The 26,747-nt window shown below is 53.9% G+C and overlaps 11 protein-coding genes across 11 annotated transcripts; 4 read left to right on the plus strand and 7 right to left on the minus strand.

Moving 5' to 3' along the window:
* Positions 1-900: 900 nt before the first annotated feature.
* Positions 901-2,729, minus strand: HER10_EVM0002930 (F-box domain-containing protein). Its single transcript, XM_035472621.1, has one exon. The coding sequence runs from the start codon at positions 2,415-2,417 to the stop codon at positions 1,104-1,106; it is 1,314 nt and encodes a 437-aa protein (XP_035338132.1). The 5' UTR covers positions 2,418-2,729; the 3' UTR covers positions 901-1,103.
* A 788-nt stretch (positions 2,730-3,517) lies between these two features.
* HER10_EVM0001599 (5-methyltetrahydropteroyltriglutamate-homocysteine methyltransferase) lies at positions 3,518-5,195 on the plus strand (the record flags this gene model as incomplete). Its single annotated transcript, XM_035471343.1, has 3 exons — positions 3,518-4,164; positions 4,235-4,549; positions 4,633-5,195. Exons 1-3 carry the CDS (start codon positions 3,831-3,833, stop codon positions 5,193-5,195), a joined length of 1,212 nt encoding a protein of 403 aa, XP_035337999.1. The 5' UTR covers positions 3,518-3,830.
* A 452-nt stretch (positions 5,196-5,647) lies between these two features.
* HER10_EVM0001182 (dynactin Arp1 p25 subunit) lies at positions 5,648-6,387 on the minus strand (the record flags this gene model as incomplete). Its single annotated transcript, XM_035470937.1, has 3 exons — positions 5,648-5,966; positions 6,032-6,261; positions 6,349-6,387. 3 exons carry the CDS (start codon positions 6,385-6,387, stop codon positions 5,648-5,650), a joined length of 588 nt encoding a protein of 195 aa, XP_035337962.1.
* A 714-nt stretch (positions 6,388-7,101) lies between these two features.
* Positions 7,102-7,724, minus strand: HER10_EVM0002993 (GTP cyclohydrolase II; the record flags this gene model as incomplete). Its single annotated transcript, XM_035472683.1, has 2 exons — positions 7,102-7,149; positions 7,206-7,724. 2 exons carry the CDS (start codon positions 7,722-7,724, stop codon positions 7,102-7,104), a joined length of 567 nt encoding a protein of 188 aa, XP_035338141.1.
* A 3,395-nt stretch (positions 7,725-11,119) lies between these two features.
* On the plus strand, positions 11,120-12,184 carry HER10_EVM0008057 (uncharacterized protein; the record flags this gene model as incomplete). The annotated part of the gene is made up of 1 exon (XM_035477593.1): positions 11,120-12,184. The coding sequence occupies one exon, from the start codon at positions 11,120-11,122 to the stop codon at positions 12,182-12,184; it is 1,065 nt and encodes a 354-aa protein (XP_035338620.1).
* Positions 12,185-13,119: 935 nt separating this feature from the next.
* Positions 13,120-15,439, plus strand: HER10_EVM0008914 (voltage gated chloride channel; the record flags this gene model as incomplete). Its single annotated transcript, XM_035478419.1, has 2 exons — positions 13,120-14,067; positions 14,153-15,439. The coding sequence occupies 2 exons, from the start codon at positions 13,120-13,122 to the stop codon at positions 15,437-15,439; spliced, it is 2,235 nt and encodes a 744-aa protein (XP_035338701.1).
* A 49-nt stretch (positions 15,440-15,488) lies between these two features.
* On the minus strand, positions 15,489-16,472 carry HER10_EVM0012430 (NADH-ubiquinone oxidoreductase B18 subunit). Its single transcript, XM_035481826.1, has 3 exons — positions 16,359-16,472; positions 16,168-16,292; positions 15,489-16,047 (listed from the first exon to the last, which is right to left on the minus strand). Exons 1-3 carry the CDS (start codon positions 16,381-16,383, stop codon positions 15,946-15,948), a joined length of 252 nt encoding a protein of 83 aa, XP_035339005.1. The 5' UTR covers positions 16,384-16,472; the 3' UTR covers positions 15,489-15,945.
* A 1,219-nt stretch (positions 16,473-17,691) lies between these two features.
* HER10_EVM0007302 (serine carboxypeptidase S28) lies at positions 17,692-19,822 on the plus strand (the record flags this gene model as incomplete). The annotated part of the gene is made up of 8 exons (XM_035476861.1): positions 17,692-18,023; positions 18,076-18,193; positions 18,249-18,403; positions 18,460-18,755; positions 18,821-19,023; positions 19,080-19,245; positions 19,310-19,507; positions 19,567-19,822. The coding sequence occupies exons 1-8, from the start codon at positions 17,796-17,798 to the stop codon at positions 19,820-19,822; spliced, it is 1,620 nt and encodes a 539-aa protein (XP_035338544.1). The 5' UTR covers positions 17,692-17,795.
* Positions 19,823-20,616: 794 nt separating this feature from the next.
* HER10_EVM0008921 (short-chain dehydrogenase) lies at positions 20,617-21,387 on the minus strand (the record flags this gene model as incomplete). The annotated part of the gene is made up of 1 exon (XM_035478426.1): positions 20,617-21,387. One exon carries the CDS (start codon positions 21,385-21,387, stop codon positions 20,617-20,619), a length of 771 nt encoding a protein of 256 aa, XP_035338702.1.
* A 1,578-nt stretch (positions 21,388-22,965) lies between these two features.
* On the minus strand, positions 22,966-23,778 carry HER10_EVM0003489 (uncharacterized protein; the record flags this gene model as incomplete). The annotated part of the gene is made up of 1 exon (XM_035473164.1): positions 22,966-23,778. The coding sequence occupies one exon, from the start codon at positions 23,776-23,778 to the stop codon at positions 22,966-22,968; it is 813 nt and encodes a 270-aa protein (XP_035338186.1).
* A 1,205-nt stretch (positions 23,779-24,983) lies between these two features.
* On the minus strand, positions 24,984-26,314 carry HER10_EVM0000891 (phosphoesterase; the record flags this gene model as incomplete). The annotated part of the gene is made up of 3 exons (XM_035470658.1): positions 24,984-25,823; positions 25,950-26,002; positions 26,053-26,314. 3 exons carry the CDS (start codon positions 26,312-26,314, stop codon positions 24,984-24,986), a joined length of 1,155 nt encoding a protein of 384 aa, XP_035337940.1.
* Between the last annotated feature and the right edge of the window lie 433 nt (positions 26,315-26,747).

Genomic DNA, 26,747 nt, shown 5'->3' on the forward strand with positions numbered 1-26,747 from the left:
GATGATTTTGGGGAAGAAGCTTCCCGTCCGGTGCGACTTTCTTTTTGGTCTGGGTCCAGTGCCTCCTTCCCCGACTATGCCGCACCGTCCACACCGGGTCCTTCCAGCCACTGAGAGGAGGCGCCAATTGGCTTTGTCTGCAGGTATTGCGGCTAATGATTGGCTGAGAGGTGCATCTGCGCCCGCTTTTCGTCAGACGAGCTTGGGCCGTCCGAGTGGCAAAATCACATGATGTGGAGTACACCGAGCTCACCGAGAGCTTACCTTACCTTACCTTAAGGTACCTACCTGCCTGCCTGCTTACCAAGGTGCGAGCTGTCAGTCGTTGGTTTAAGCCTCACCTTGGCCCCACCTCGGAACTCAACCTCAGCTTAAAGATGGAAGCTCGCTGCTCGGACTTTGACTTTACGTCTGAAACCCTCCACGTGTATGCCGTATGGTGGCTTGTGGGGAAACGTTTGATGGTGGAAATGGTCCGATGCTCTCCGCCGACCACACCGCTCGCTTGGTACTCGAGGACGAGTCTCATTGGCTGTCGATCTTGATGTGATGTTCCGGGGCATCAAACATTTGCTCCGGCATCGTTCGGTGGTGACATGAGACCTCAAATCGGATCTTCACTACATAGCCAGGGTTCGGCAAGATGTTTACTGAGAAGGTGATTGAGGGTCGTGCATTGTACATTCTTTCCAGAAGACACCAAAGAGGATAACCTTAGTAGCATTGTAATTCAACGGGGGAATGTAAGCCTATGACTTTTGGATTGTCATCAATAGTTTGGAATTTGCAATTGATAATTGCACCATGATTCCTATCCCTACGATATATTCCTACATCCTAGCATGTGAAGTTCCCATCATCTTACCTATTGTGTCTAGCCTGCCATAGCCTTAGGTCGTGGCAGAATTATCATAAACTGGTTGATACGACTGGTCCAAGGAATGTCCTGATCTTACATATGCCCAACATTACCCCTCTACGGCGCGTTTGCATCTCTCATGTAGAGCGTAACGCTAGACACTGGCAACGACGCAACTCCGTTAAACGCCATCCGTCTGAGCCTACCCGGGAGTCTTTTCTCGCACCTGACGCATTAGCAAACATCACTCAGACAATGTTTGTGATCTTGGCGATCCCGCTGGCGCCACTGACTGAGACATGCCGAGGATCGCACCGACGTCGTCCTCGTCCCCTTCCCTCGCAAAGACGCCCTCGCCCGCGACCCGCCACCCCTGCACGCCGCTAAACTGCACAAACTGCACCGCCATATCCCACGCCTCCTTGTCCGCCGCGTCGCCGCTCTCAAAGACGCTCAGCTCGAGCCAGGGGCTGTCCGGGCTCGGATTGAAGAGCTCGCGGAACAGCATCGAGTAGGCCGTGTTGCGCTCCATCCAGAGATCGGCGAGGTCGACGTTGCGCATTTCTTCGTGGTCGGAGAGGATGTCGTTTCGGGGAACGAGCTGGACGAAGAGGCGGTCGAGGCGCGGGACGTTTTGGACGAGGGTGTTGAAGTGGCTCGAGAGGGGGAAGATGCCGACGTAGGAGAGGTCGCGGATCGAGGAAGGGATCATGGGTTCGTCGTTTGGGAACTCTTCTGCGCCCAGAAGAGCGCCGAGGATGGAAGGTGGGCGTTTGAGGTAGAATTCGTATGTCTTGTAGACTCGCGTCGAGGATCCTTCGTTGAGTAAGAGAGCCTGCCATGGGCGGATGGTGAATAAGCCACAGGGAACACGCTTCTGATGTGTGACTTCAGAACCAGATGCCTGACTTGGTGATGACACTGTCGCCGGTGCCTCGAGTTGCGTCTCTTTTGTCCTTTTATCTTTGCGTGATAGTGAAAGAACATGCCTAGGCATTGAAAAGTTCCACGCATCCCCAAGGAAGAGCATACGCGATAGCATCTGGGCCAGCACTCGTGGCGACGCAATCATTGTAAGCCGGATGGGATCAATATGTTCAAAGATTGTCGTCCATAGCCAATTATAGTCTTCGCTGTACGAGGCCTTGTTCGCAAAGCCTGTCTCCATAAGTGTGGCACTGCTGGTGCCGTCCGATACGCCGCCCATGGCATCTTCGACAAACATTGAAAGTGTTTCGACATAGTTGGTTAAATTGTTAGCCCGTAGGAATGACAGAAAGTCGATCGCAGATGCAGGGTTTCCCGTCTCTTCCATGAGCGACAGCTCGAATCGGTCGAATGTCCAGACCACATGGCGGAACAGCAGAGGGAGCACGGCACCTCGCCATCGCTTGCAAACGAGAGAAGTATTCTTGAGATCGCGGTCAAAGAAGAGGTTCTGCAGCATGAAAGAGCTCGGTTGATCATGGAGTTTCGAGTCTGATGGCGCAGGTCGGTCCAGGTGGGAGAATACCTGGCTTAGGATCTCGTTTGGGAGATCATTGACGGAGGTGGCCATCGTTGCTTGTATTACAGCAGGGGCTGTCAGAAACTTCTCGAAGATGCAGAATTCGTGTCGACAGATTGACGCGGAGTGGAAGATGCTGTCGAAGGAAGTACACGATGTGGGCTGGAGGGCAATGTTTCACGGAACAGTCCCGACCGAGGCAAGTTTCAAGTTCAGATGAAGCGAGAAAGCCGCCCCGAGGAGAGGAAGGTTAATGAACTGCTGATGGAAGTATCGCAATTCGATGATTCAGTCAAACAATGCGGATGAAGAAGGACATAATTGACGGTGGATGCTATTATGGAAACTCTGCCATTCAATGAGGTGAAGCTCCGAGGTTACCTGTCCTGGATGGGGGCGACATGTCACCGCGGGGTCCTGGTCCGTTTGCCCCGCCACGGGAACGGGCGGCCTTTGCCACAGTGCTCCACCAGAGCTCCTGCGATAAGATAACGATAAAAGCTCCGAGTTCGAAGCTCCTGGTCTTCACACCTTCCTCCCATGACATTTCTTGGTACCTCTAGTTTGCGTGTCTGAGACTCTCGAAGGGCATTAAGTGCATGTGGCAACCGTTGGATTGATCAATTCGTGGACTGACCATGAGTGGATCGTGCCTTGAGGTCATTGAATGAGACGGCTCATACCAATCTCGATGGCATTGGGAATTGCTGAAAGCACGGCAGCCGAGGAATCGGCAATGCACTTGAGCTACACAAGATTCCAGTCAGCACTTACATACCAGAAATTACTTTATTTTATGTCGGAAGACTTATGATCTTGAATTGCATGCAAGCCATATGCAAGTTTCTTTTCCTCGAACGACAATCATTCAGCGTCTCCACCGCTGCGCTCCTGCGGCGCATAGCCACCTAGCCTTGGCTGCGCCTAGAAGAAGCAAACCACTCTCGAGAATGACTACAATCTAGCAGGAACCAGGCACCAATTCCAAAACACTCGCCTTTACTTAAGCGGCCACCGACTGATAACCGATTCCGATGCCGCTCTACTCATCTGCCGTCCAGCAACTTATGATCAGACCCCCTCGACTAAGCTATGACAAAGGGCGGGGAAAGCGGGGAATCTTGGTGGGTGGGCAGCTCGGGGGAAGTGGTGATGGTGGCACGGGATGACATCGTCCTGGCGGGGGTCTAGGTCCGAGGAAGCGCAAGTCTGTTTGCTTCAGGTAGTCTTACACCAGAGTGGACGCCCTCGCGAGATCTGGTTCGAATGGCTGGCCAACCTAGGAAAGTTACCTAGCTAGGCCAATGGATCTCGCAATGCCGAAGGCCCATCCCGTTTCGCAACCCCACGCTCCGTCGCGAGTACCAAAGTCTATATATACGCCGTGAACCAGGAAGTTCTTCTCTGACTTGGCTCCAGCACCATCCAATTCATAGCTCTGTTTTACACGAAGAGAAAATAATCATGACGTCCAAGAACCACCAGAAACCGCCCTTCCGCGCCGAGCACATGGGCTCGCTCCTGCGGCCCAAGGCCCTCACTGACAAGCGCGTCGCCTTGGACGGGAAAAAGGCCGTGGAGATTGCAGACGACCAGGAGCTCAACCGCCTTGAGGAGGAGGGCGTGCGCGAGATCATAAAGACGCAGCTGGACCTCGGCTTCCACGCCATCAACGACGGCGAGTACCGCCGCCACCAGTTCTGGGGCAACTTCTTCCCCGGGCTGGAGGGGTTCGAGGAGGTCGACACGCCCAGCTGGGATATCTTTCGCATGTACGTGCCAGACATTGCGGCGTTTAGTAAGTCTTGGCCCACAGGATACTCGCTCGGTACTCGAGATTGGGGAGACTGACGCTATATGACACCCAGTTGAGAGCGACCACAAGCCCGGCGAGTCCATCGTCTGCACCGGCAAGATCAAGCACAAGGGAAGCACCTACCTGAGAGAATGGGAGTTCCTCAAGAGCAACATCCCTCCCGAGAGCGTCAAGGAGGCCAAGTTGACCTTGCCCGCGCCCGAGTGGTATCACCTCCGCTACCAAAAGGGCCACGCCTACCCCAAGGACGTCTACGCCAACGACGAGGAGTACTTTGCCGACATCGCCAAGGCGTACCGCACCGAGCTCGAGGTTCTTTATGAGCACGGCGTCCGCAATGTGACGATTGACGACCCCAACCTGGCGTGTATGTGAAGCCACCCCATGTCTCTCCTATCGACGGATCTTTCCTTAAGCTACAGTCCACTGACAGAACATATCGCCGCCCAGACTTTTGCTCAGAAAAGATGCTCCAAGGCTTCAAAGAAGCAGGCGAAGACTCAGACGCCCTCCTCCAATCCTACATCAAACTCTACAACGACTGCATCACCTCCCGTCCCGCAGACATGCACCTCGGCATCCACCTCTGCCGCGGCAACTTCGCCTACTCGCGCCACTTCTCCGAGGGAGGCTACGACCGCATCGCCTCGCGCCTTTTCAACGAGATCAACGCCGACACCTACTTCCTCGAGTACGACACCGACCGCGCGGGCGGGTTCGGGCCGCTAAAGGAGCTGCCGGCGCACAAGAACGTCGTGCTGGGCGTCATCACGTCCAAGTTCCCCGAGCTCGAGGACGTTGGGAAGCTGAGGGAGAGGGTGTTCCAGGCGGCGGATTATGTTGCGCAGGGGGCGGGGCAGACGCGCGAGGAGGCGTTGAAGAGGATTGGGGTGAGTCCGCAGTGCGGGTTTGCGAGTCATCATTTGGGGAATTCGGTTTCGCGTCAGGATATGGTGAATAAGTTGAAGCTTGTGAGGGAGTTGGCTGATTCGATATGGCCGGGTCAGCCTTGAAGTCTTGGAAGTTGGGCGAGCAGCGGCGTTCGGGGTTGGTTGTTGCATGGAGCTTAAGGGGTGCTGCTGTGCTGAAGTGTATCTTCCTCTGTCAGATGTTGTAATTGAGGTTGCTTGTATGTATGTGGTAACTCATAGCTGTGGCAACTTTGAACCGAACATGCCTTGCCAGAAGCCTCTGTGATGAAGAGCTCCGACGGAGCATCGACCAACCATTGAAAAGTTCTCTAACGCGCGAAGTCAAGAAATGTTGCCACACGTGGTAGTCGGAACGAGACAGGAACAGAGTCCTCACTGCGGAAAAGAAAGGGTATCATTTGAGCTCGAAGCTCGACCTACGCCAAACTCCGTCTCCATCGCGCAAGCAAATGCCAAGCTGTTAACCAACTTCTAATATCACACGCATATCTTCCCCCTCTCACCGCCAGAGGCGCTAAAACACCAACCCGACCTCACGCAGTCAAAGGCTGCGGATTATTCCCCACCGTCTTATACAGCTCCCTCAGCTCAAACTCCTCGTGCCCGCCCTCGGGCACCTCGCCAACCACGCGCGCCGGCTGGCCCGCGACGACGCTGAAGCTCGGGATCACCATGTTGGGCGGCACGACGGTGCCTTCGAGGATGCGGACGTAGTCCTTGACGATGGCGAACTCGCCAATGACGGAGTCGCGGCCGATGTGGATGTGGTTCCCGATCGAGGCGGCCTGGATGACGACGTTTGCGCCGACGAAGACGTGGTCGCCCATGCGGAGGGGCATGTATGTGAAGGCTCTAGGAACGTAGGAAAGTCAGCAAGGGATTGATTTGGTTTGTTATCGTGGGCTGGGAACGCATACCCTTTGTACATCCGTCCCGGGGGCCGGAGGAGCGCGCCCCTGGAGAGGAAGCAGTACCGCCCGATCGCGACGGCCGTGCTGTTGGCCGGGGCGCCGCCGGCAGAGGGCTGTGCTGAGCGGGCGAGGTCGCCGCGGATCATGACCTCTGGTTGGATTACCGTCTTGCCGCCTAGCATGATATTCTGGGTGCCGACGAGGGTCGCTTTACGGGCGACCTTGTTGCCTGTGTCCTGTTGTTTTTTCGCGAGAGTTAGTCGGTAAACTCGGTGCGTGGATTGTGTCGAAGGGGGGTGATTTTGAGGGGATGAAGGACGTACGGTCTCAATGTAGTCTCCTTTCGCTACTCTGCGCGACATGGTGGGCTGGTGGTGGAAGCTCTGGGGAGCATCTGGGTTGAAGCTTGGATACGTATAGGTGAGAGTTCGCGTATGGCGAGATGGGTGTGACGTTGGTTGGAGCTTCCTGTCGGCGGGTCAGTGCGCCCGCCGCTATACACCGGCGGGGTGTGGCCGGCTCATTATAGGGGTCCCGGAGCGACTTCTGGAGGGGAACCGGCCCGCGCTTTATCTTCATCTGCATCTCAGTGACAATCCCGGAATTGCGCTCAAGCAGACGGCGATAATTCTGATCACTGCACTCCCAAGCCTTCCTGGAACCAAGATTGCAGCAAGCCGTCAATTCGACAATTCTGTTCAAGCACTAGGTAACTTATACCAAAGTCTGTATCTTGGGTAGACAGATACAACTCAAGCTTAAGTACTAGGTACGTATCTCGCAGATGCACACCTCGATGCCAGATAAAACCAGCCGCCGCCTCAATGATCTTTTTCCGTAAATTGCCATGAGTCCAGTTATCCAACGATGCTATGAACATTTCCAGTCGTTGGGGACCCCAGCGGACAAGTATGCCAAGTACGCCAATGTCCCAGGTATTCGTATCAAAATAACCCGTACGCCGTTTTCTACCATATGCTTGATGATTCTCAACCACGTTCGTCACCTCCTTTTCGTTCGACATCGACCACTAAATATCAGGAAAATATGCGATCCCACTGCGCTTTGATCGTTCCTCAATGGGGCATGCCACCCATGTCAAGCATATGTCCCATCTTTTCAATCTGTAGTTCTGTTAGATCAAGCAATTCAAAGGCAACAAAACACAACAGAAACATACCTTCGTCTTCAAGTACCCCTCAACCTCATTGCTCCGGAACCCACCCCGGCCCTTCCACGAGAGCGGCACCATCGCAACGCGCTCCGTAACCCTCACCTCGCGATTGGGGCCCTCCACCGCCCGAATCTTATCCGGGTTATTCGTCAGTAGGCGCACCTCGCTCTGCCCAAGATCCTGCAGCATCGCCGTCGCCAACCCGTAACTCCGCGCATCCGCAGGGTGACGCAGCAGCAAGTTCGCCTCGACGGTATCCGAGCCGAGGTCCTGGAGGTTATACGCCTTCAACTTCTCACCGAGACCAATACCGCGCCCTTCCTGGCGCAGGTAAATAATGATACCACCATTCGTGTTGCCCGGCAAACTCATCAGCCTTGCCGCCTCGTCGAGCTGCTCGCCGCAGTCGCACCGCGCAGACCACGCCGTCTCACCCGTGTAACACTCAGAGTGAATCCTCACCAGCGCAGGCCCGCGCTGCGCAGGCGGCTCCTCGCCGACGGGGGTCGCCACGCCGCCCGGCATACCGCTCGTCGACCGTCCGGGGAACAAACGACCCGTGTACGCGCCGCGAATCATGCGATCCATCTCCGTCTCGCCCGGCCGCGGCGCATCGAGCGACTGGCTGCGGATGTGGGGCCCAAAGACGATGGCCAGGTGCTCCTTGTTGTCGACGTTGTTGGTGTACAAGTGCAGGAACATTTCGGTGCCGTTGACGGTGGGGATGCGCGCGCGCACGATGCACTGCACCTCGGGGAGGGTCTCGAGGAGGCGGGGGCGTTTTGTGCCGCAGCCGCCCGAGGGGACGGAGCTGTCGACGGGGACACCGCGCGGGGCCGCCTCGGCTGTGAGGGGGGTTGATGTCCCCGGTGTCGCGGGCGGTGTGAAGGCTGGCGAGAGGAGGGAGGGCGGCGGGATCTGGGTGGCCGAGGTTGTTGATGCGGCGTCGTCGTCGGCTGTTGCGGGGGCTGCCGCGGCGGGGTTGGAGAGGCTCAATTGTTCGGGCTCTGGGTGCGCGGTGCCCGAGGCATGGTCGGATGGACCGTCGACTGTCTTTTGTTTCGGGGAGTAGAAGGAAGGGAGCTGGTGAGTGTCTTCGCGCCAGTCACTGGGCGCTCCCGCGCCGTCTGGCTTGCCTTCGAAGTCGGGCATGGCGGGGGTTTTTGGTGATGGAAAGTCGCGGAAGTGGGGGGAGGGAATTGGTGCGCTGTGCAGAACAGGTAACGTTGGAACGTGAAACGGTCAATTCCAAAGGGGTATAATCGTCCACAGGGTATACTGGCGGAGGAAGTAAATCAGAACGTGGTTGAAAAGAAGCCAGATGTCAAGAGCGGGAGAGAGACTCAACGGCGGAACAGCGGCGTGAGCGGCAAGAACATTAAATCGGTGACCGGTTCCGCTCCGAACGGCGAGGGGTGGTGAAATGCGGTGGTTGTGGTAGTGGTGGGCAGGTGGTGGTTGTGTCTGGCATTAGTCATGCAGGAAGATGATGACAGCACGGGTGCATCTGCCATAGCAATCTGCGCCGGCTAGGTACCTCGACAGGCGGAAGTTCCTAAAGTTAGTGGGCGGGCACGCAAGGTCGGCCCTCGACCGCACTTCGCCGAGGTTCCAGCGATCCGACGGCTATGGGGCTTGAGGTACCTACTCCAGAGAGGTGGGTGTTCTCTCGCGCGCGCGGAGAGTTCGGGGTGTTTGGTGCTATTCTCTTTGCTTAGGTCAGATTCGAGTGAATCGAGCCCACTTTAGCGGTCTCCAACTTGGATTTCAGGGTTTCTTTAGCGGGGTCGGCTCTGTTCCGCGCTGAGCTTTTTGCACGCAGTCTGTGGGGCTCTCCCTGATTACATCATCAAATCCTGGTATCGGCAAATTCAAGAATTGCACCTCACTGTCAAGTGCACTCGATGACTCTCACACTGAAGGTCGGGTTGATTCAACTAGCATCACCTTACTCTGGAATACCTATCCCTGGGTCAAAACGTCTCGAAATCTACTCTTGTCTTCTTCCGCATACCTTACTCAATAAAATCTGTTCATTCATATCTCCATTAATATATTTTCCTCAGTCTCTGGCCCTTTGTTGAAATGTGACGGCTCAGAACGAGACCTGACATTTGAGCCAATCAAGTGCTCCGTTTCCGCGAAAGCCCAGGATGTCTGTGTCAGCATTAAAAATCAACCGCGCGGTGCTTCAGACAAAGCTCTCCATCACCAACGAACCATCCGTCGTCGGCTCCGACCTGAGCTCGTTAACGGGGATGCGTCCCGTCTACTATTCCAAAAGGCCATCAAAGTGCAAATACGAAGGCTACAAAGGCTCCTACCCGATATCCTATTTTCCGGTGTGTCGCGGGTTCCTGCATTGCATCTGTGCGGCTCTGGCGTATCCCAGCCTGCCTCCTGTCCATTATGTTTCTATCCCGGCCGCATCCATCGTAGCCATCATAACTTTAAAAGTAGCCATATGGCTGGAGTTGACCCGAATGGCATCAAACGAGTCTTCTCTTTGTGTGAAGTTGAATCTGTAAGTGGGCGACCACCACTGCGCTGGTCACTACTGCGGTCATATACTAGGCACCCGACTTCTTGACTCGGATAAGATATCAAGACAACCGGCAAGACAGAATCAAAATAGTAACAGTGGTGGAAGTGTGTCGCCAAGTTCAGACTCGAACTCTGACATGCGTGTAGTTTGATTGGCCGCACTGCATTTGTGCTCTTCTGCCCTCCTGGAACATCGGAGGTTCCTCTTTGGCGGCTTTTCCTACGACCTTACTTGGTAGGTACCAAGCACCAACATCGCGAATGTGGCTGATGACCTCCCAGTACCTTGAGTACTATCTAATGTGTCTAGATTTTGCTTCCAAGTGAAGCAAAATAAAATTGCTACACCTGGAAGCTGAAGTGATCGTAGACACGAATGCAGATTGGCCAAGTTGCCGAACCAATAAACTCACCGCATCCTCTGACGCTCCTCGCCGAGACAACCAACGCGAACGCGCATCGAACCAAAAAATCTCGACAGGCCACTTGCATTGGTGGTTCGCGTTTCTGGATGTGCTGTCAAACGTGAGTCACAACCGCAGCAACGCCCCCATCATCACCCATGCAACCCGTTTCGTTTTTTTCGTCTCTTCCCGTCTCAATCCAGTACAATCAACAACCTCCCATCACCGATTTGAGATGCCATGCCCACCAGCCCGTGCGGGTGGCGCGGGAACCATTGGCTTTCACTCTCCCGTCCCTGCTGCAACCACTTGTCGCCTCCTCCCGAAGTCTCCAGACTTCCAGTCCCCTCCATGATCCCATCCCGTTTCAGTCCCTCCCATGCAAAATGCCAGGCACATCATAGGAAGTCGACCACCTCTAAGCTATGAGGCTCGTCTTCACCCCCTTCTTTTGTTTACTCTCGGTTCCATGGATCAAGTGATCCACCAGACTAATGCGACGGCCTAGCGGTTCGTCGAGGCCTCATTGTTTCCTGTTTCTTGTTGTGGCCAACACGCTCCCCTCGTCCAGTGGAGTGCTCCATGCAGCCAGGATACGAAAACATCGCCAACTGGCAGGTCCCTCACACAACCACACACTCACTCTCGAGTGATATAAGAGGATCAAGTGACTTCTTCGTCTCAATGCTTTTTTCTTGCATCTCACCAAAACAAGAATCAGCAGCTCATCTGACAAATACTACACCACTCATTTCGAGGACCTCGATAATACCGGCTACTTTCAAGGTCACTAATAAGAGCATATCTATCTTACTCATCTCATCGCCCAACCTTCATTCAGTAATACTTCATCTCACACTTTCATTCCCTCGACAAACGTCAGCTTCACTTCATCGACTGAACTATACAACCACTTACAATCTTTAACCATCACCACACCAACAAACAAAAACACCACAAACAACCTCTAAAATGGAATCCTCCAACGTAATTGCCTGGCTGCTTCCCTCGTCCACAAACCAACCAGCCCTCGAAGCAATCCGCATGCCCCAAAACGCAACCCGGGCCGTCTCCACGATCCCCTCATCCTACGAACCCATCATCCAAACACCAAACCCAAACCAACTCCCGCCCACAACACCAACAATCGACCCCTCTCTCCTCACCAAATCCTTATTCTCTAACCTCGAGGCATCTCTCACCAAACCCCGCCCAGCCCTCTCCCTAAGTTTCACATCGCCCCCCAAATCCAACCCAGGCTTCGTCCTCGGCACCGACCCTGCCCTCGCAGACATCCTCCTCCCTTCCCTCCCGGGTATCGCCCCAGCCCACTGCCACATCACCTTTGACGCCTCCCACCGCCTCGTCCTCGTCGACACCTCGCACACCGGCACGGCCGTCTGGTACGACGGCGCCAGCTCCGGCGACCGCACCCGCGAATCCTGGGTCCTCGGCGCGGGAAGCAGCTACGGGTTCCCCTCTATGGTCGACCGCGTCGTAATCGACATCCAGACGGTGCGGTTCCAAGTCATCATCAACGAAGCACACGTCCTTCGGCCCGAGGTCTACAAGGAGAACGTCGAGGCCTTCATGTCAAGCCTCGAGAGCGCCAGCATCATCGCAGAGGCGGCAGCAGCAGCAGCACCACCACCAGAGGAAAAAACACCAGACCTCGACGCCAGCATCCTCGCCTCCATCCTCGCCAACCACTCATACTCCTACTCTCAAAAAGAAGACCAACAGCTCGTCCGCCGCGACGAAAAGGACGTCTGCGACTTTTACTACAACTTCAACTTTGACCTCGGCTTCGACCTGAGCTACGACTGCGACTACGACTTCGACTACGACATGTCGGACGACGAAATGGTCGACGACGTCGCCGAGGAAGAAAAGATGGACTTCCTCCCACCGATTCCCTCCGTCGTGCCGCCGGCGTACGTGAAGTACCTGCTCACCTCGGACGACGGGGCGCCGCCGGAGACGTATCTCTGGAACACGGCGAAGCCTTGGGAGCCGATGGTCAAGGTTGTTTGCTGAGATCGTCCTTGACGAGGGATTCATACGTTTTTTGTCTCGAGATAGAGACAAAAAAAAAGGACTAAGCGTGAAAAAAAGACGCAGAGAAAAAACTTGTGTAAAATCAGGTTTCTTATGGAGTACATTTGTCCCAAAGGTGCTGGCACTGGACGGCGTTTGGTTCTCATTCATTGCTTTGGAGTCTTCGGCGGGATTTTTTGGTCGCTATCACCAGCACTTTACACTCATTTTCGCCCCTTTCAAGATTGGCATTATTTCATTTCTCATCTAATAGCATATTTTCATTTCGTCTGTTTCGTTGTACATTTAGAACAGATACCCCCATCCGCATGGCCTCCCGTTCCTTTGTTTATTGTATATAAGACACAACAGTCCAAGAAAAGAAGAAAAAGTATAGCTGGCAGTCACCGTTCGCATTTGTCAACTTCGCCAAGTCTACCGCAAGTGAGCGGGGGGGGAAGTCTGGGGAGATTTGGGATCGCGACGTGAGGATTATCCCGCGGAGACGACAATCGGCACTCACCCTCGCCACAATTGGAGATCTCCGGCAACCACTTTGAGTACGGTAGGGCGAATGCTGGGGTTGGAATTTGGGGAAAGCGGGAAGCGCCAAAAAGCAACGGGCGGGCTAATGAGGCCAGACCAACGACCTTATCTACCGCTCAATCTTATCTCCAGACTTTCAACCATGTGCGTTCGCGCCAATCTGTTTCTCCGCGGGCTGCAGGATCGGAATGATGTTCACCGAATCTATCGGAAGAGTTGCGATATGGATGGAAAATGGCGTTTTGTAGAAATATTCATATCTAGAGTACCTCTACCCCCTTAGACCTTGGAATCCAAATGTTGAATTGTCGATGACCTCTCGCCCTCCTGCCGGTGCTCTTGACAAATATTCTCACCGCAGATAGACAAGACACACCACTAATGAGAAAATGGCCTCAGACGACGGCGAAACCAACGAGAATAGCCCTCTCCTCCCAACATCCCAAACCAGACAATCCACCCCGAACTCATCTCACCAAGCCTCACTCTCCAAAGCAGACCAAGCCCTAGGCCAATCACCCCCTCTAGGCGACCGCCTCCCCTACAACGACTACACAACCATCGACTGGCTCCGCGATCTGACAAAAGACTCCTCCCGCGCCCGACGTCTCCGCGCACGCCCAGGTATCCGCGGCACCGCAGTGCGCTGGTTCGACCAGTGCCAGGGCTGGATCGCCGCCGCGGTCATCGGCGCGCTCACGGCTCTTGTCGCCTTTGTCGTCGACGTCTCCGTGGCGACGGTGAGCGATTGGAAGGAGGGGTACTGCAGGACGAATGTGTTCTTGGACCGTGGGCGGTGTTGTTGGGGGGTATCGGAGACGGAGGTTTGCGATGCTTGGAAGCCTTGGGTCGATGAGGGTGAAGGAAGGGGGTACGCTGCCAGCTATGCAGTCTACGTGCTGTTCGCCCTCCTCTTCGGCATCGTCGCGGGAAACGTCACCATGACCACCAAAGCCTCCCTACCAGCCGTCGACGCCGACACTGCCGTCACAGCAGGTGCCATGACGGAGGGCAAGACTATGTACATGGCCGCCGGCAGCGGCATCCCCGAAATCAAGACGATTCTGTCGGGCTTCGTGATCCCTCACTTCCTAGACTTCAAGGTCCTGGTCGTGAAAGCCGTGGGCGCAACCTTTGCCGTGTCGACGGGCATGTGTCTGGGCAAAGAGGGTCCCTTTGTCCACATCTCGACGTGCGTCGGGTGGCTGGTGGCCAACCGGTTCCCTAAGTACAGGGACAACCCGCGCAAGATGCGGGAGATGCTGAGCGTGGCGTGCTCTTCCGGCCTGTCCGTCGCTTTTGGTGCGCCGATTGGCGGTGTGCTGTTCAGTTACGAGGTATGTTTTTGATTGTTTTGATGTGTCTGGTCTCGTGGTTCCAATCGGACTGGGGTTGACGATGTTGACGAAACCCATCAATTAGGAAATTAGCACGTACTTCCCACGACGCGTATTGTGGCGTGCGTTCTTGTGCTCGCTCATCGCGGCCATTGCTCTCAAAGCACTGAATCCCACGGGAACCGGGAAGCTGGTGCTCTTCGAGACGAGCTACGGAGTCGACTATGACCCGGTGCACTACTTGGTGTTTGTGTTGCTGGGTGTCGTTGGCGGCGTGTTTGGCGGAGTATTCTGCAAGGCCAACTTTCTCTGGTCCAAACGTTTCCGCAGATACGACATCGTCAAGAAGCATCCCGTACTTGAGTTGTGTTGTGTTGTATTGGCCACCGCTCTGCTGCAGTACCCAAACGTGCTCATCCGCGACACGGGCGACGTGGCACTCTCGAGGCTACTAGTTGATTGTAAGGAGCCAGACGGCAACTGGATATGTCAGCAGGAGAGGAGCAACGACAAAAGAGCGTACATGCTGCAGCTCGCAAGCGGCACGGTCATCAAGTTGCTCTTGACTATCATCACCTTTGGATGTAAAGTCCCCTCTGGCATCATCATCCCCGCTCTCGACGGCGGCGCTCTATTCGGACGATTAGTCGGTCAGTTCGTTGGTGGGATCTCGCCTGGTATCTTTGCAATGGTCGGCGCGGCGGCTTTCCTCGCGGGTGTGAGCAGGATGACTGTGAGCTTGGCTGTTATCATGTTTGAGCTGACTGGCGAGGTGACGTACGTGCCAGCCTTTATGTGTGCCATCCTGACCGCCAAATGGGTGGCGGACGCGATCTCCGGAGAATCCGTCTACGACCTCTCACAACACCTGCTAGGCCACCCCTTCCTTGATGCGGAGCAAGCTCACGAGGTGGTGCGGAAGCGCGAAGCCACCGCCCGTGAGCTGGTTCCTCCGGCCGGGACAATGGAGGAGATCACCCTGGGGGTGGGCAGCGTGTACCGCGTCCGTAGGGATGTGCTGGCGGAGAAGCTGCGGAAGCTGAAGGCCAGGGGACTCATGGATGCGGGCCTCGTTCTTGTCAACGATGCTGGACTGCTGTTCGGCTATCTGCCCGAGGCAGAAGTAGAATATGCGGTGCTAACTGGCGGCGAAGCGGAGGAACTTGATTTGCGGACTGGCGTCATGACCGAGCTGGTTGATCGAACGCCGCTCACAATCTGCGCTGAGGCCCCGATGGAGCACGTTTTGGAGATGTTCGGGAAGTTGGGCCCTAGGTACATCATCATTCTTGAGCCGGAGACATCGAAGGTCCTGGGCGTTGTGCTTAAGAAGCGACTGCTGGACTTTTTGGATCGGGTGAAGGCGTCTTGACACATCGGCCTGAGCCACTTTAGAGTCTCAAAATTTAGCGCAACCAAATCAAAGTCTTAGTCCTAACATCCTGTCGTTTTTCTGGCCGGCAATCTGGGTTTGAATGACCAGTTGTTTAGCTTTGTCTTCAGAGTAACCCATGCCCACGAGCTCTCGTGGATTATTCGTCTGTAACTCTGTCACGTCATTCTCCTACTGCCAGGGCGCATGACCGCAATTGTCCCTCCCACTTCCACACTTCAAGACACTGACTCCTCGTAATGCGTTCTCCTCGCAGATGCAGCGCTCTTCGCCATGTCGATCCCTGGTACCGCAGCAAACTTTCCTCATCACCGGGCCATAATGGAATCGCAAAAGACGTGAATTCGGCTCGATCTATGACCCTCGCGGCAAGATCAATCCCTTGCTGCCCTTTTCTGGCCCCCTGATCCTCAAATAACAGGTTATATACACAGACGCTCGCCGTCCCAGGCTCGTTTCGTTCGTCTCGTCCCGTTGCCGCCACTCTAGTTGCTTCTCGTTCCCTTCTCCGCGCGGAGCTCGTTCATCTTGGCGACACGCTTCTTGAACTCGTCGTATTGGCACTTCTCGTAGCTGTGGCGCTCGTCCTGTTTCAATTGGATTCTGCGTTAGCGACAAACTGTGTTCTCGGATTCATCGGACGGGTCGATTGAGAGGTCGATAGGGAGGCCGGGTAGGGGCGGATGTTAGGGACGAGAAAGACTAACATTGCACTTCCACGGAAGATACCAAGTGTCGACACGGCAGCGGTTGAGGGGGATGAGGAGGCCGGCGCAGCTGTCGCGGTAGGGGAGGGGGAGCTTCGCCTCCCGCATCTCCTCGCGGGTCGCTTCTGGAGAGGGATGTCAGCCATTGCGGGTGGGTGGATAGCATGGGGGAAGATTATGGGGATACGGACCCCTTGGTGCTGAGTCTCCGGCCATTGTGACGACAATTGGGGTCTGTAATGGGCGAATGAGGCTATCGTCGATGGTCAATTGGGATTCTGGATCTTGAAATGTCGTCGGAGCTTTGGATTGGACTGTGGAGCTTCCGACGGTGAATTCCCTGGTGGCCTGGATTGTGAGGCCAGAAAGCGGTTGATTACCTTTTGGGGCATTTGATTGGTTGAGTGGGTTCACTACCAGCACGGTCGCACCAGAGCCAGGAAGCCTTCTTTTCAATCCTCTGCCATGTCTTTACCAACTTGAACTTTATTACACTACATACCGCACTACAGAGTACTTTACACCGGGTTTTACAGTGCTGGGCGCCTTTACAAGCTCTAAGTTGTAGCCGCTTACACCCTTAACTCGACGACTTGTACGCACTCTTCATGTTCCTACAGTACTCAGTCTCTACACAACCCACCACATAACATAGCATACCCACTTCCCGAACGCGATAGTCTCTTTATCTGGTTATCTACAAATCCCTGATTCACTGATAAGTTGTGTGGTGAATGGCGAGGTACCCAAGTAAAATCATCCGTGGGGTGGTGGTGAGCGCAACCCTTCAAGCCCGCCTGCAGCAACGTAACATTCCCCGAGTCGATCGTCGGCAGCGGCCTTCAGTCTATCTAGCCATTTCGACTCATTATCGATGAGATCTGTGCGGTATTTCTTCCCCTCAAGTACTTGTCAATGGCAAAACGTCTCTACGTTTCGACGGGAAGGACTTTACCTCTTAAGCCGAGCTGAGGGGCTCACCATCCGAGACTTTTCTGCACAAGAGCCGATCACCCAAAACCAACTCCTATGAATTCATCCAGAACCCCAAAACACCTTCCCATTGTCGCAGGTCGGCCCTTGGACCGGAGACAATAGTTCCTGCCGGAGTGCCGAGGCGTGCCACCCGACCTGGGGCCATCGCCATCTCCCAACGCTCACCTTCCGCTTCCGGCTAACCTGTCGGCCCACGCAACGAACTTCCCATCACCTGCAAATGCCTATCAGAGATCGTAAAGCCGTTGTCAACCCGCCTACAACCCCCCGGTCTCATTATGGAGACCTCGTCGCATTTGGCCCTTGGGCCCCGTGCGATGCCGGGGTCGCACCGGGGCTAGTACCTCTCCCGCCAACACTTGGAAAGCTTGTTCCTGTTCACTGTTGCAATACTGCGAATGTCGACAATGTCAAGGCATGCGCTGTTGCATGGCATGCTGCTTAAGCGGACCCGATCATCGCTTCGTATTACCGTGAGATACGGGGTCTGCGCCCTGGACCCATGTACAGCGCTTCTCTTAAAAGATGCAGCTCCCCCGCGGCCGTGATCATGGAGCTGGAGTTCCTTCTTGGTTGACGAGCGTGCCAAGCCAGTCGTTCTGTGTTCTGAAGATCCTCGGCTCTCCGTCACCATGAAGGTCTCACTCGCCTTGCTCAGCTGCCTCGCGGTGGCCCAGGCCCATTTCGCCTTCCAGCCCATCCAGCCTCCTCTGAGGGCTGAAGACGAGGAGGAAGGAACTCTCTCCAAGAGAGAAGCCGGTTTCTTTGAGCAGCTCATCGACCATAATGATCCGTCTCTCGGGACCTTCCAGCAGAGATACTGGTGGAACTCCACGTACTGGGAGGGACCTGGTTCTCCGGTACGACTTGACTCGCCTGATGCTGTGGCCATCTCACTAATATGGATTGTAGGTGGTATTCTTCACGCCTGGAGAATCAGAGGCTGCCCCCTACACCGGATACCTCACGGATCGGGCCATTACAGGAGCCATTGCCAAGGCAATTGGCGGTGCCGTCGTTATGGTTGAGCGTATGGAACTTGCCATAGACACTTGAGTAGAGCCAAGAAGACTGATGCTGTGCAGATCGTAACTGGGGAACTTCCCTGCCGTACGCGGTCCAAGATACCAAGAACCTCCAGCAGCACACCATGACAAATGCCGTCCTCGACTTTGCCAACCTCGCCCGCAACGTTCAGCTGCCTTTCGACAAGAACGGCAGCAGCAACGCCCCTCAAGCAGTGAGTATCAAGACCAGGCCTTTGTCAAGTGAGACGACAAAACTGACGACCCGTAGCCCTGGGTGTACACCGGCGGATCCTACTCTGGCGTCCTGGCTGCAGCCATCGCGAAGCTCGCTCCGGGAACCTTCTGGGCCTACCACTCCAGCAGCGGTCCCGTCGAGGCGACCTACGACTACTGGAGCTACTTCCTCCCCATTCAGAACGGCATGCCCAAGAACTGCAGTCGCGACTTTGAGCGGATCGTCGACCACGTCGACAACGTCTTGCTCACTGGCAGCGATGACGAGATCTACTCCTTGAAGAAGAAGTTTGGCCTCCAGGACCTTGCTCACAAGGAGGACTTTGCCTCGTAAGTTGAAGCCTTGGCTGTAATGGAGACTTTGAATCCGATTCTCACATCTGTGATGTTTGTAGTGCTCTCGTCGGACCCCTTGGCTACTGGCAGTCTATCCAGCTGTACTCAGGATACTCCGCGTTCTACGAAATGTGCGATACTGTCCAAGGCGCTATTGGTAACTTCTCGGCCCCCAACGCGACGTACAGCGCAGACGGCGTCGGTCTTACAAAGGCTCTGAACAACTACGCCAACTGGTGGAGCACTAACTACCTCCCGGGAAGTAAGTAGCAGCCCCCATGAACTGTGTGTGTCTTGTGGGTGACTGACTCTGTGCAGCTTGCGCATCCTACGGCATCGAGGAGTGGTCAGACCCCCTGAACGTCGCCTGCTTCGACAGCTTCAACGCCACGAGCCCCATCTACACCGACTGGAGCGCCGAGAACCCGTTCGGCCGGACGTGGTACTGGATGACCTGCAACGAGCCCTTCTTCTACTGGCAGACGTATGTTCACGGCTCAATGATACCCGTTGAAGTGTAAGAGAGCCTTAGGACTAACTGTGAACAGCGGTGCTCCCAAGGATCGTCCCTCAATCGTCTCGCGCTTCGTCACACCGGAGTACTACCAGAGCCAATGCGACCTTTTCTTCCCCAGGCAAGGCGAGTTCACCTACGCCTCCAACGCTGGCAAGACTGCCGCAGACCTGAACAAGGCGACGGACGGCTGGTTCTTCACCAACACCACCCGCCTCATGTGGTCCAACGGGTAAGTCATTTAACCGCACCTCGGTATTGGTAAAAATGACGTGACTGACGTTCCCGTAGCGAGTTCGACCCCTGGCGCTCAGCCTCCGTATCCAGCGAGCTCCGTCCCGGCGGCCCGCTCAAGTCCCGCCCCGGTGCGCCAGTCCACCTCATCCCGGGATCTCGCCACTGCAACGATTTGCTCGTCAGAAACGGCGCGGTCAATGAGGATATGCAGGAGGTCATCACTGCTGAGGTTGATCAGATGAAGGCTTGGGTTGATACGTTCTATGCCTCCAAGGGCAAGTACAGACGCCGCTCTACACGGTCTCTGTGAAGAAGGCCGTGCGGTATCACGGTGCACTCGAGAGATTCCTTCCATCTTCTAGAGTGGTTTCTGTCTTTGAATACATGTAGATACTAGTACCTTGTCTAATCGAACACAAGCTTGATTCAAGTCTGCTCCGTTCAGCATCCTAGCGTCAACTACCCTTCAAATAACGCTTTGTTCACGCAAAATCGAACCTTCTTCTCGTCGCCACTTATTGTATAACTGCTGCCCACAACGTGAATTCGGAGTCCAGCTGGCTTTAACTACCTTGACTTCTCGAGGATCAGTCCTTTCAGGTCCCTTCAAGTAAGAGGCGACAGGAAAGCATGCTAGCTGGACCCTAAAGTTCTTGTGACCCCTTTTCGTGGCGTCGTTAAGGCGTATTAACCAAGGAATAAACAGCCAGGGGAGAGAAAGTTGAGGTAACGCCATCGACGATAGCAGCAGTAAGTAACCAAGTAAGAGTGAAGCTGGTAGGGAAACTTTGAAGGTTCTTCTTCAAGACAGCAGCCAAGTATAGCCTGGAAAGAAATTGAGTCAACTTGGGGACCACCGAGATGAAGACCCCAACGCTGGTTATATCATCAGCACTCGATGTCATCCGCACGATTGAATCCGAGATAGCGGGCTTCGCAGCAGAGGCAAACGTGAACAACGCAGCTCTTAACATTCTATGACACTTGAAAGCTAGACTAAAGTTCTATAGACACTCTAACTTATACTATCTAAAGCGCTTCATGCCATCCGACTCTTCTTCCGAAGAGGCTGAAATCTTCCGTATTTTAGGCTAACAGCGACGTTTACCAAGGCAGATCAGTACCATCGTGGTTCTTGAACGATCCGCTAATCTCTCTGGTAGCCTTATCAATGGTAGCGACCATATCATCCACACTCTTCTTCACAGGAATGGCGCCGAAAGCGCTGAGGTCAGCGCCGGCCTTGGCCGCCAACCCAGCAGCCATATCTGTCTCAACCAGACCAGGGTGGAAGACAAAGGCAGTCAACCACGGCTCCTCAAAGTGCAATCGGCGCACGAACCAGTTAAGCGCGGCCTTTGACGCGCCGTACGGGCTCGCGGGGCTGGGAATCTGGAAAATCGTCTCGGCGAGGCCGTTGCTGCCGATTGCGGAGGAGATTGCGACAAAGATGGGGTTCTTGGACTTGCTCTCCTTGAGGAGGGGCTTAGTGGCGCCGAAGAGGACGAGGGGCGCGACGGAGTTGACGGCGAAGTGGTCCAGGGCGACCTTGGTGGAGGTGGCGGCGATGTCGGCCGAGGTGTGGGAGATGCCGGCGTTGGCGATGACGACGTCGAGGGCGGTGATGCCGTGCTCCTTTTGGATTGTTGCTACGGCGGCGGCGGGGTCGGACTCGACTGAGGAGTCGATCTTGACGACGATGATCTTGGAGCCTTCGGCCTTGGGGAGGTCGTAGAGGGCCTTTGAGGCTGCGGCGGCTGGGTCGCGGACGCCGACGATAATTGTTGTTGAGGGACGCTGGAGGAGGAGGGTGGTGAAGCCCTTTCCGATTCCACGGTTGGCGCCGGTGATGAGGTAAGTGAGTCCGGAAGACATCTTGAAGGTTGAGGTTTTATAAGGAGAAGTGTTGTGGTTGTAGTTGAGTTAGTATATGTTGAGACGGAGGCCGTTGAAGTTGAGGTGTGATGGGGATTCACTCAAACAGCAGAACGAGGCCAAAGTAGACATCTTAAATAACTTGTGTAGATTCATCGTTCGAGTTGACACGTTCATAGTTTCTGATGAACTGACAAATGCAGCATCGCATCTCGTGCTCGCACGCCTTGCGGAGTAGCCTATCTTCGAAGGGAATCGAAGTGTTGCAGAACACCACTTTCAGGGTTCTCCATTCATTTTCGGGGCCGAGCATAGCGTCTGAACAGATTGATAATCGTGGTTCGGATGGACTGCAGTTTTGGGAACGGCAGAGTTCCTGTCGCAGTATCAAAAGTCTGGGCGGATATGCTGTTCACTAATCCAGAAACACAACTACGAGCTAAATATGGGGTTGGGATTAGTAGTGCGCGCCGCCAGATATGCGGGCTCAGCGCTCACCTGCATCATTACAAAGCATGAAACTATATCAAGAATCTGTTCAATTACTTATTATTGATACTCGCCTGAAAGTCTCGCGGTCTGTTCCGGAGCGTTACGGGCTTTGTCATTCTGGTAAGATCATCTGAGCCAGTCAAGATCATAAGTTCCTCTTAGCGAGCTTCCCACAAGTAAGACGACGAGTTCTTCAGCTCAACCTCAGGAGGATTTGAGTCACTTCATGTCGTTAATGGCAAGCATTGTCACCACAGCACGAGCCATCTAATTTCGGTAATCTAGATGAAGAATGGAATATTGAGATGTTCAGACGAGTACAAAAGCATCACTGGCGCCCGTTCCAATCTCTCAATAGTTGAGCGTATGTTTTGGAATTGCATTCCCGTACCTCAACAAATCTTCATCCGATTCGATACATTCAAGTCGATCATGGATGCTGAATCTTTGATGTTCGACTTAAACAACTGGGTCTCCGAATTACTCGTGTCTAATGTATTGATGGCTGCCTCTTTCCAAGATATTCCTTGTGGGATACTGACTAACTGATTTCGTCCTATCGATGCTACAGCACTGGTTCTTCCGTTCATTTTGTCCTATGAAGGAAGGGGCCTTCTTGGCTGAAGCTCCGAGCTTCCTCAAGATATCTTAGAACGAATGGTCCCAAGTTTATCAGAATAGCTTGGAAGTTGGAAGCGTAAGCTGTGAGCATTGTTAAGCTGTATCAAGGCATCGCCCATTGCTAAAGATTAGTGATCAACACACGCCGCATCCGTCAGCCCCGCCACTCCTTCAATTTGTGTTCACTAATCGCCCTCTCTTAGCCATTAACAAGTCCAGACGGTCTTCTGCCTTGGATTGCGCAGAAGCTCTAATCGTGGTATCCAGCAATGACTTCAGGGCAAGGCATAGCCAAAACTTCTAATGAGTATTTCCAACGGGCTTTTGCATGCTGTAGTAGGGTATATATGGCGTCGATTGCTGCTTGCAATTAACGGCGTAATTTTTGCGACACCTGCTCGATCACCTCATTGCTGACGAATGTGGTAACACCGATGTGCAACTCTCTTCTATCTATATGTTACCTCACGTCCACTTCTGATCAACCAACCGTACACATAACACCGCAGCCCCCGCGGCGCAACATCCGAACAACGTCATCTGAAATCCTTCCCATAGACATCGTGTCCGTGATGTCTTCCCGTCACCCAACAACCAGCTCTTTCCGGCTCCAAAGATGAACAAAGCAATGAGACAGACGACAATGCTCCACAGAAGCCCGTGACCCACGCTCGAAGCGAAGAAGTACGGCAACAGGGGCACCATCCCGCCACAAAGATATCCGATAGCGATTGATAGTCCTGAAAAGATTGGCGATTCTAACAGGCGGCTCTTGTCGATGGTGTCAACTTCGACAAAGGCGTCGGGTCGATTAGCTTGCGTGCTGTTGATTCTTTCAGAAGCCCAGCTCAACCCTCCCGACTGAGACCTTACGGCCCCAATCACCATCGCAACGGTTGTCTCAGGTAAGCCCAGTGGTTGGAGATACCGGAGCACTGCTCCGTCTTCGTCTATTGCTCCGCCTGTAAGGTGCTTCTCGTCATCGATCACGTCCTCGCTGTGTCTTCCTGCCGACGACAGCATGCCTTGTTCTTCTTCATCTACCGGTGATGGCTGCACCGTCGACGGGTCATTGTGCGAAGAGTCCCGCGCTGCCAGATAGCCACCGATTCCCATACTGATGCATCCCGCGCATATCTCCGCGAGACCGGCGTAGATGACCGTCTCGCTGCGGCCAAGGGAGCTGAGACCGGCGGTCAAGGCGAATGGTACTGTGAGGCCATCTGAGAAGCCGAGTGTGAAGTCTGAGAGGAAACGAGAAAGCTTGGGAGAGACCATCGTCAAAGCGATGTCTGTGTTCTGTAAGTTGGGGAGTTTATTTGAGCGAAGGGTTCACCGCCCGACAATTTGAACGGGGCTTGTCGGACTGAATCAAGGCTGCCAGGGATGGTGAACTTGGTTGTCGATTTGATTGAAACAAATGAGATTTGGGGCAACTTCGCATTAAACTCCAGTGATCGAGACACGGAGTTTGGAGGTTCCAATCCAGGAGGCTCAAGCTGTAGAGAAACGGGAGCAGAATCCTGGCAACGATACACCGGCACAGGAAGGGCAGCATTTTGCCCCTCACACACGGCTTAGTCTCCATTTCATTCAAGGTCCTGTCCACGCGCCGTTTCTGCGCTTCTAAGTGGACGATACAGCATAGCCACAACACAACCAAAAGGTCGGCTGAAAGATGCCGTGATACCCAAATGTTTCCTCGAGTGGAGAAATAGTCGGCATCGACGTCCAAGAGGGGTGTGGGGGAGCAAGAAACATCTGTCAAGACACAAGCTTTCGCCCAGAGGCGATGCCAAGAGCGACCACGTGTGTGGAGTCCGGAGAATATGACCCCTCAATCTTCGGCCAATGGTTCGAGATGGATTTCTCACCTTCCCGACAAGGAAGGACATTTTGTGCTCCTAATGCAGGGATAGCCGTTGACGATCTCTTCTCCACCCGATGCCTTCCCTGCTCGGGCGGTTGTCAATGAACATCCTTGTGGAACGACTCGTCGACATCACGAGGGCTGATTCTGCATGCCGCGTACCATCCGGGTGACGAATTTTAGACACTGAGTATTTGATTTTGCTCGGCCAAGTCCGATGCCATTACCGTTCCCCTCTCTCTGAGCGGCGTTGTTCTTGTTATCTCTATCATTGTCATGACTGTTGCTTCTGTCGCTCTAATTACCTCTGACGTCTCTACAGTCTATCATCTTGCATACATGTGTACATATTCGAGAACGTATACCTGAGAGAATTATAGTAGAGAAATTTATAGAGGTTAAAGAAATAGAGAAAGTGCTAAAGAAGATTAAGAAGGTTATAAGAGAGAATAGGCTTTGAAAAGACTTCTTATTAAAAGTACTTTGTATAAGACCTATAATTATAAGCTCTATTTATGTTATGACTTAATTATTTAGAGAACATTTATTGAAGTTATAGTAACAGATTTGTTATTATAATGATAACAACTCGTAGGGGCTTTGTCCCGAGACCTTACGCCTTGTAGCCAGGAGGCGGGTTAAGTCCGTCCGAAACCTGAACAGTATCCTCGTAGTATGTAGGAGCTTTGCTGTCTTTCCAGGTCGCCTTGATGGACTCGAGAATCTTCCTGCCGGCCGCATTCTCATCCAGAGCCAAGTTGGGCTTGGGGTACTGCTTCGCCGTCTTACTGTTAAAAAAGCCAGCATACGACAGGTTGAAGTAGCGGTCTGGCACTGCCAAGGTGTTGCTCCACTGGCGAATGACGCTATTGGTCTTGTCTGCGACAAATTTGTAGACGTTGGCGCCGACATCCCACCTTCCGAGTGTCGGGAGATCCCAGTTGGCCTCAACCGTGGCAAGTTCTGAGTAATGATTGTAGAAGTTGGAATCTGTGGTACCAATAAGTTCTTTAGGGATTGCGTCTCCCAGAAGAACACCGAGGATTCGGTTCTTTTGTGTGTACGTCTCATTCTCATCAAAAGTGACCAGAACCAAGGTATTGTTCATGAAGTTCTTGTCTTCAAGCAGAGGCTCAAGAAAACTCCTTGTCCAAGTGCCAGCAACAGTCACAGAGGAATCGTGGCCGTCTGAGGTGAGGTTGCCTGCGATGAAGATCCATTGCGGCAGCTTATTAGCTTTAATGTCCTTGTGGAACAGGGAGCGCTCGGGGTAGACCATGGAGATGTTCTTGATCTGTGACAACCGCTGCTCTGATCCAGCCACACTGTCAAAGAATAAAGGCGGGCTGTGCTTTCGGACGTAATCATTGGCTCCATTTTGTTGGTTCACCCATGCCATGCCTTCAAAACCAGAGTATGGCAGGTCTTCAAAGTAGCTAGACCAACTGATGCCCTTTGTGTCGAGTAGGTCAAAGACCGTGGAGACGTTGTGATCGGCGCGATTGAAGTTATCGTTATTCATTCCCAAATAATCTCCAGAAACTGAGGCGAAGTAATTGGGCTCAGAAGGATGAGTGACAGCAAAGTTGTTGGACAGCGTGATGCCCTTCTTGGCGAGCCATGCAAAGTTGGCTGTGGCAAGTCAGACTCTGAGGGGGAAATGGGCTCAAAGAAGCACTTACGATCACCAATAGCCTTGTCGTAATCGGTGTTTTCATTCCAGATAATGACAAAGCGGTCAAAAGCCTTGCCTTTGACGTTGCTGGTCGGGCTGCTAGTCTTGGCCGTGGCAGCAGCAGCCGCGACAGCAGCGGTACCGGTGGCAGTGTACCGTGTCTCCCAGCCCCCAGAAGAGCTGGAAGAAGTCGCTCGAGCAGCGAGAGGCGTGACGGCAGCCGCATGGGCACCGGCCGCAAGGAAAGCTGCGGCAACTGCGCAACGCATCGTGGAGGATGATGAAGCTGAAAAGACCTTCAAACGAGCGGTTGAAAGAACGGCGTGGCAAGTACAAGGAAAACCAAGAGCCTCAAGGCCGGGTCTCCTTGATTATTTCATGTTTTCTATGATTTGCTGTCGGGCACCTCCGTGTCGGTGACTCTGTAGCATCGGGACGAGGAATGGGGAAGGTCACATCCCTGACAGGCTGACAGCATCGCCACCCCTGCGCACGGGAACGCTCGTCGATCCATTAAACGAACAGATGAATGGGACGAAAAAAAGGAGCCTGTCAGTACTTTCGATCTAGTGGATGGCATTGAATCCATTTCCCCTCAGTCGACTTGGACCGTCCGAACTCCAATTGCAGACGCAGGTTGTCAAAGTGTGAGGTCTGATTGGGCCATTCTGAGCGCACGTGTAAGAAGACAGGCATGCCGGC

Source organism: Colletotrichum scovillei (genome assembly GCF_011075155.1).
Source record: "Colletotrichum scovillei strain TJNH1 chromosome Unknown Contig00001, whole genome shotgun sequence".
In the NCBI taxonomy this organism is placed as follows: Eukaryota; Fungi; Ascomycota; class Sordariomycetes; order Glomerellales; family Glomerellaceae; genus Colletotrichum; species Colletotrichum scovillei.

Coding starts and splice junctions, on each gene's coding strand:
- HER10_EVM0002930 (XM_035472621.1), bottom strand. CDS start 2,417: ATGGCCACCTCCGTCAATGATCTCCCAAACGAGATCCTAAGCCAGGTA.
- HER10_EVM0012430 (XM_035481826.1), bottom strand. CDS start 16,383: ATGGCCGGAGACTCAGCACCAAGGG. Junction 16,293..16,358: donor CGGAGACTCAGCACCAAGGG/GTCCGTATCCCC, acceptor ATCCCTCTCCAG/AAGCGACCCGCGAGGAGATG. Junction 16,048..16,167: donor ATCTTCCGTGGAAGTGCAAT/GTTAGTCTTTCT, acceptor CAATTGAAACAG/GACGAGCGCCACAGCTACGA.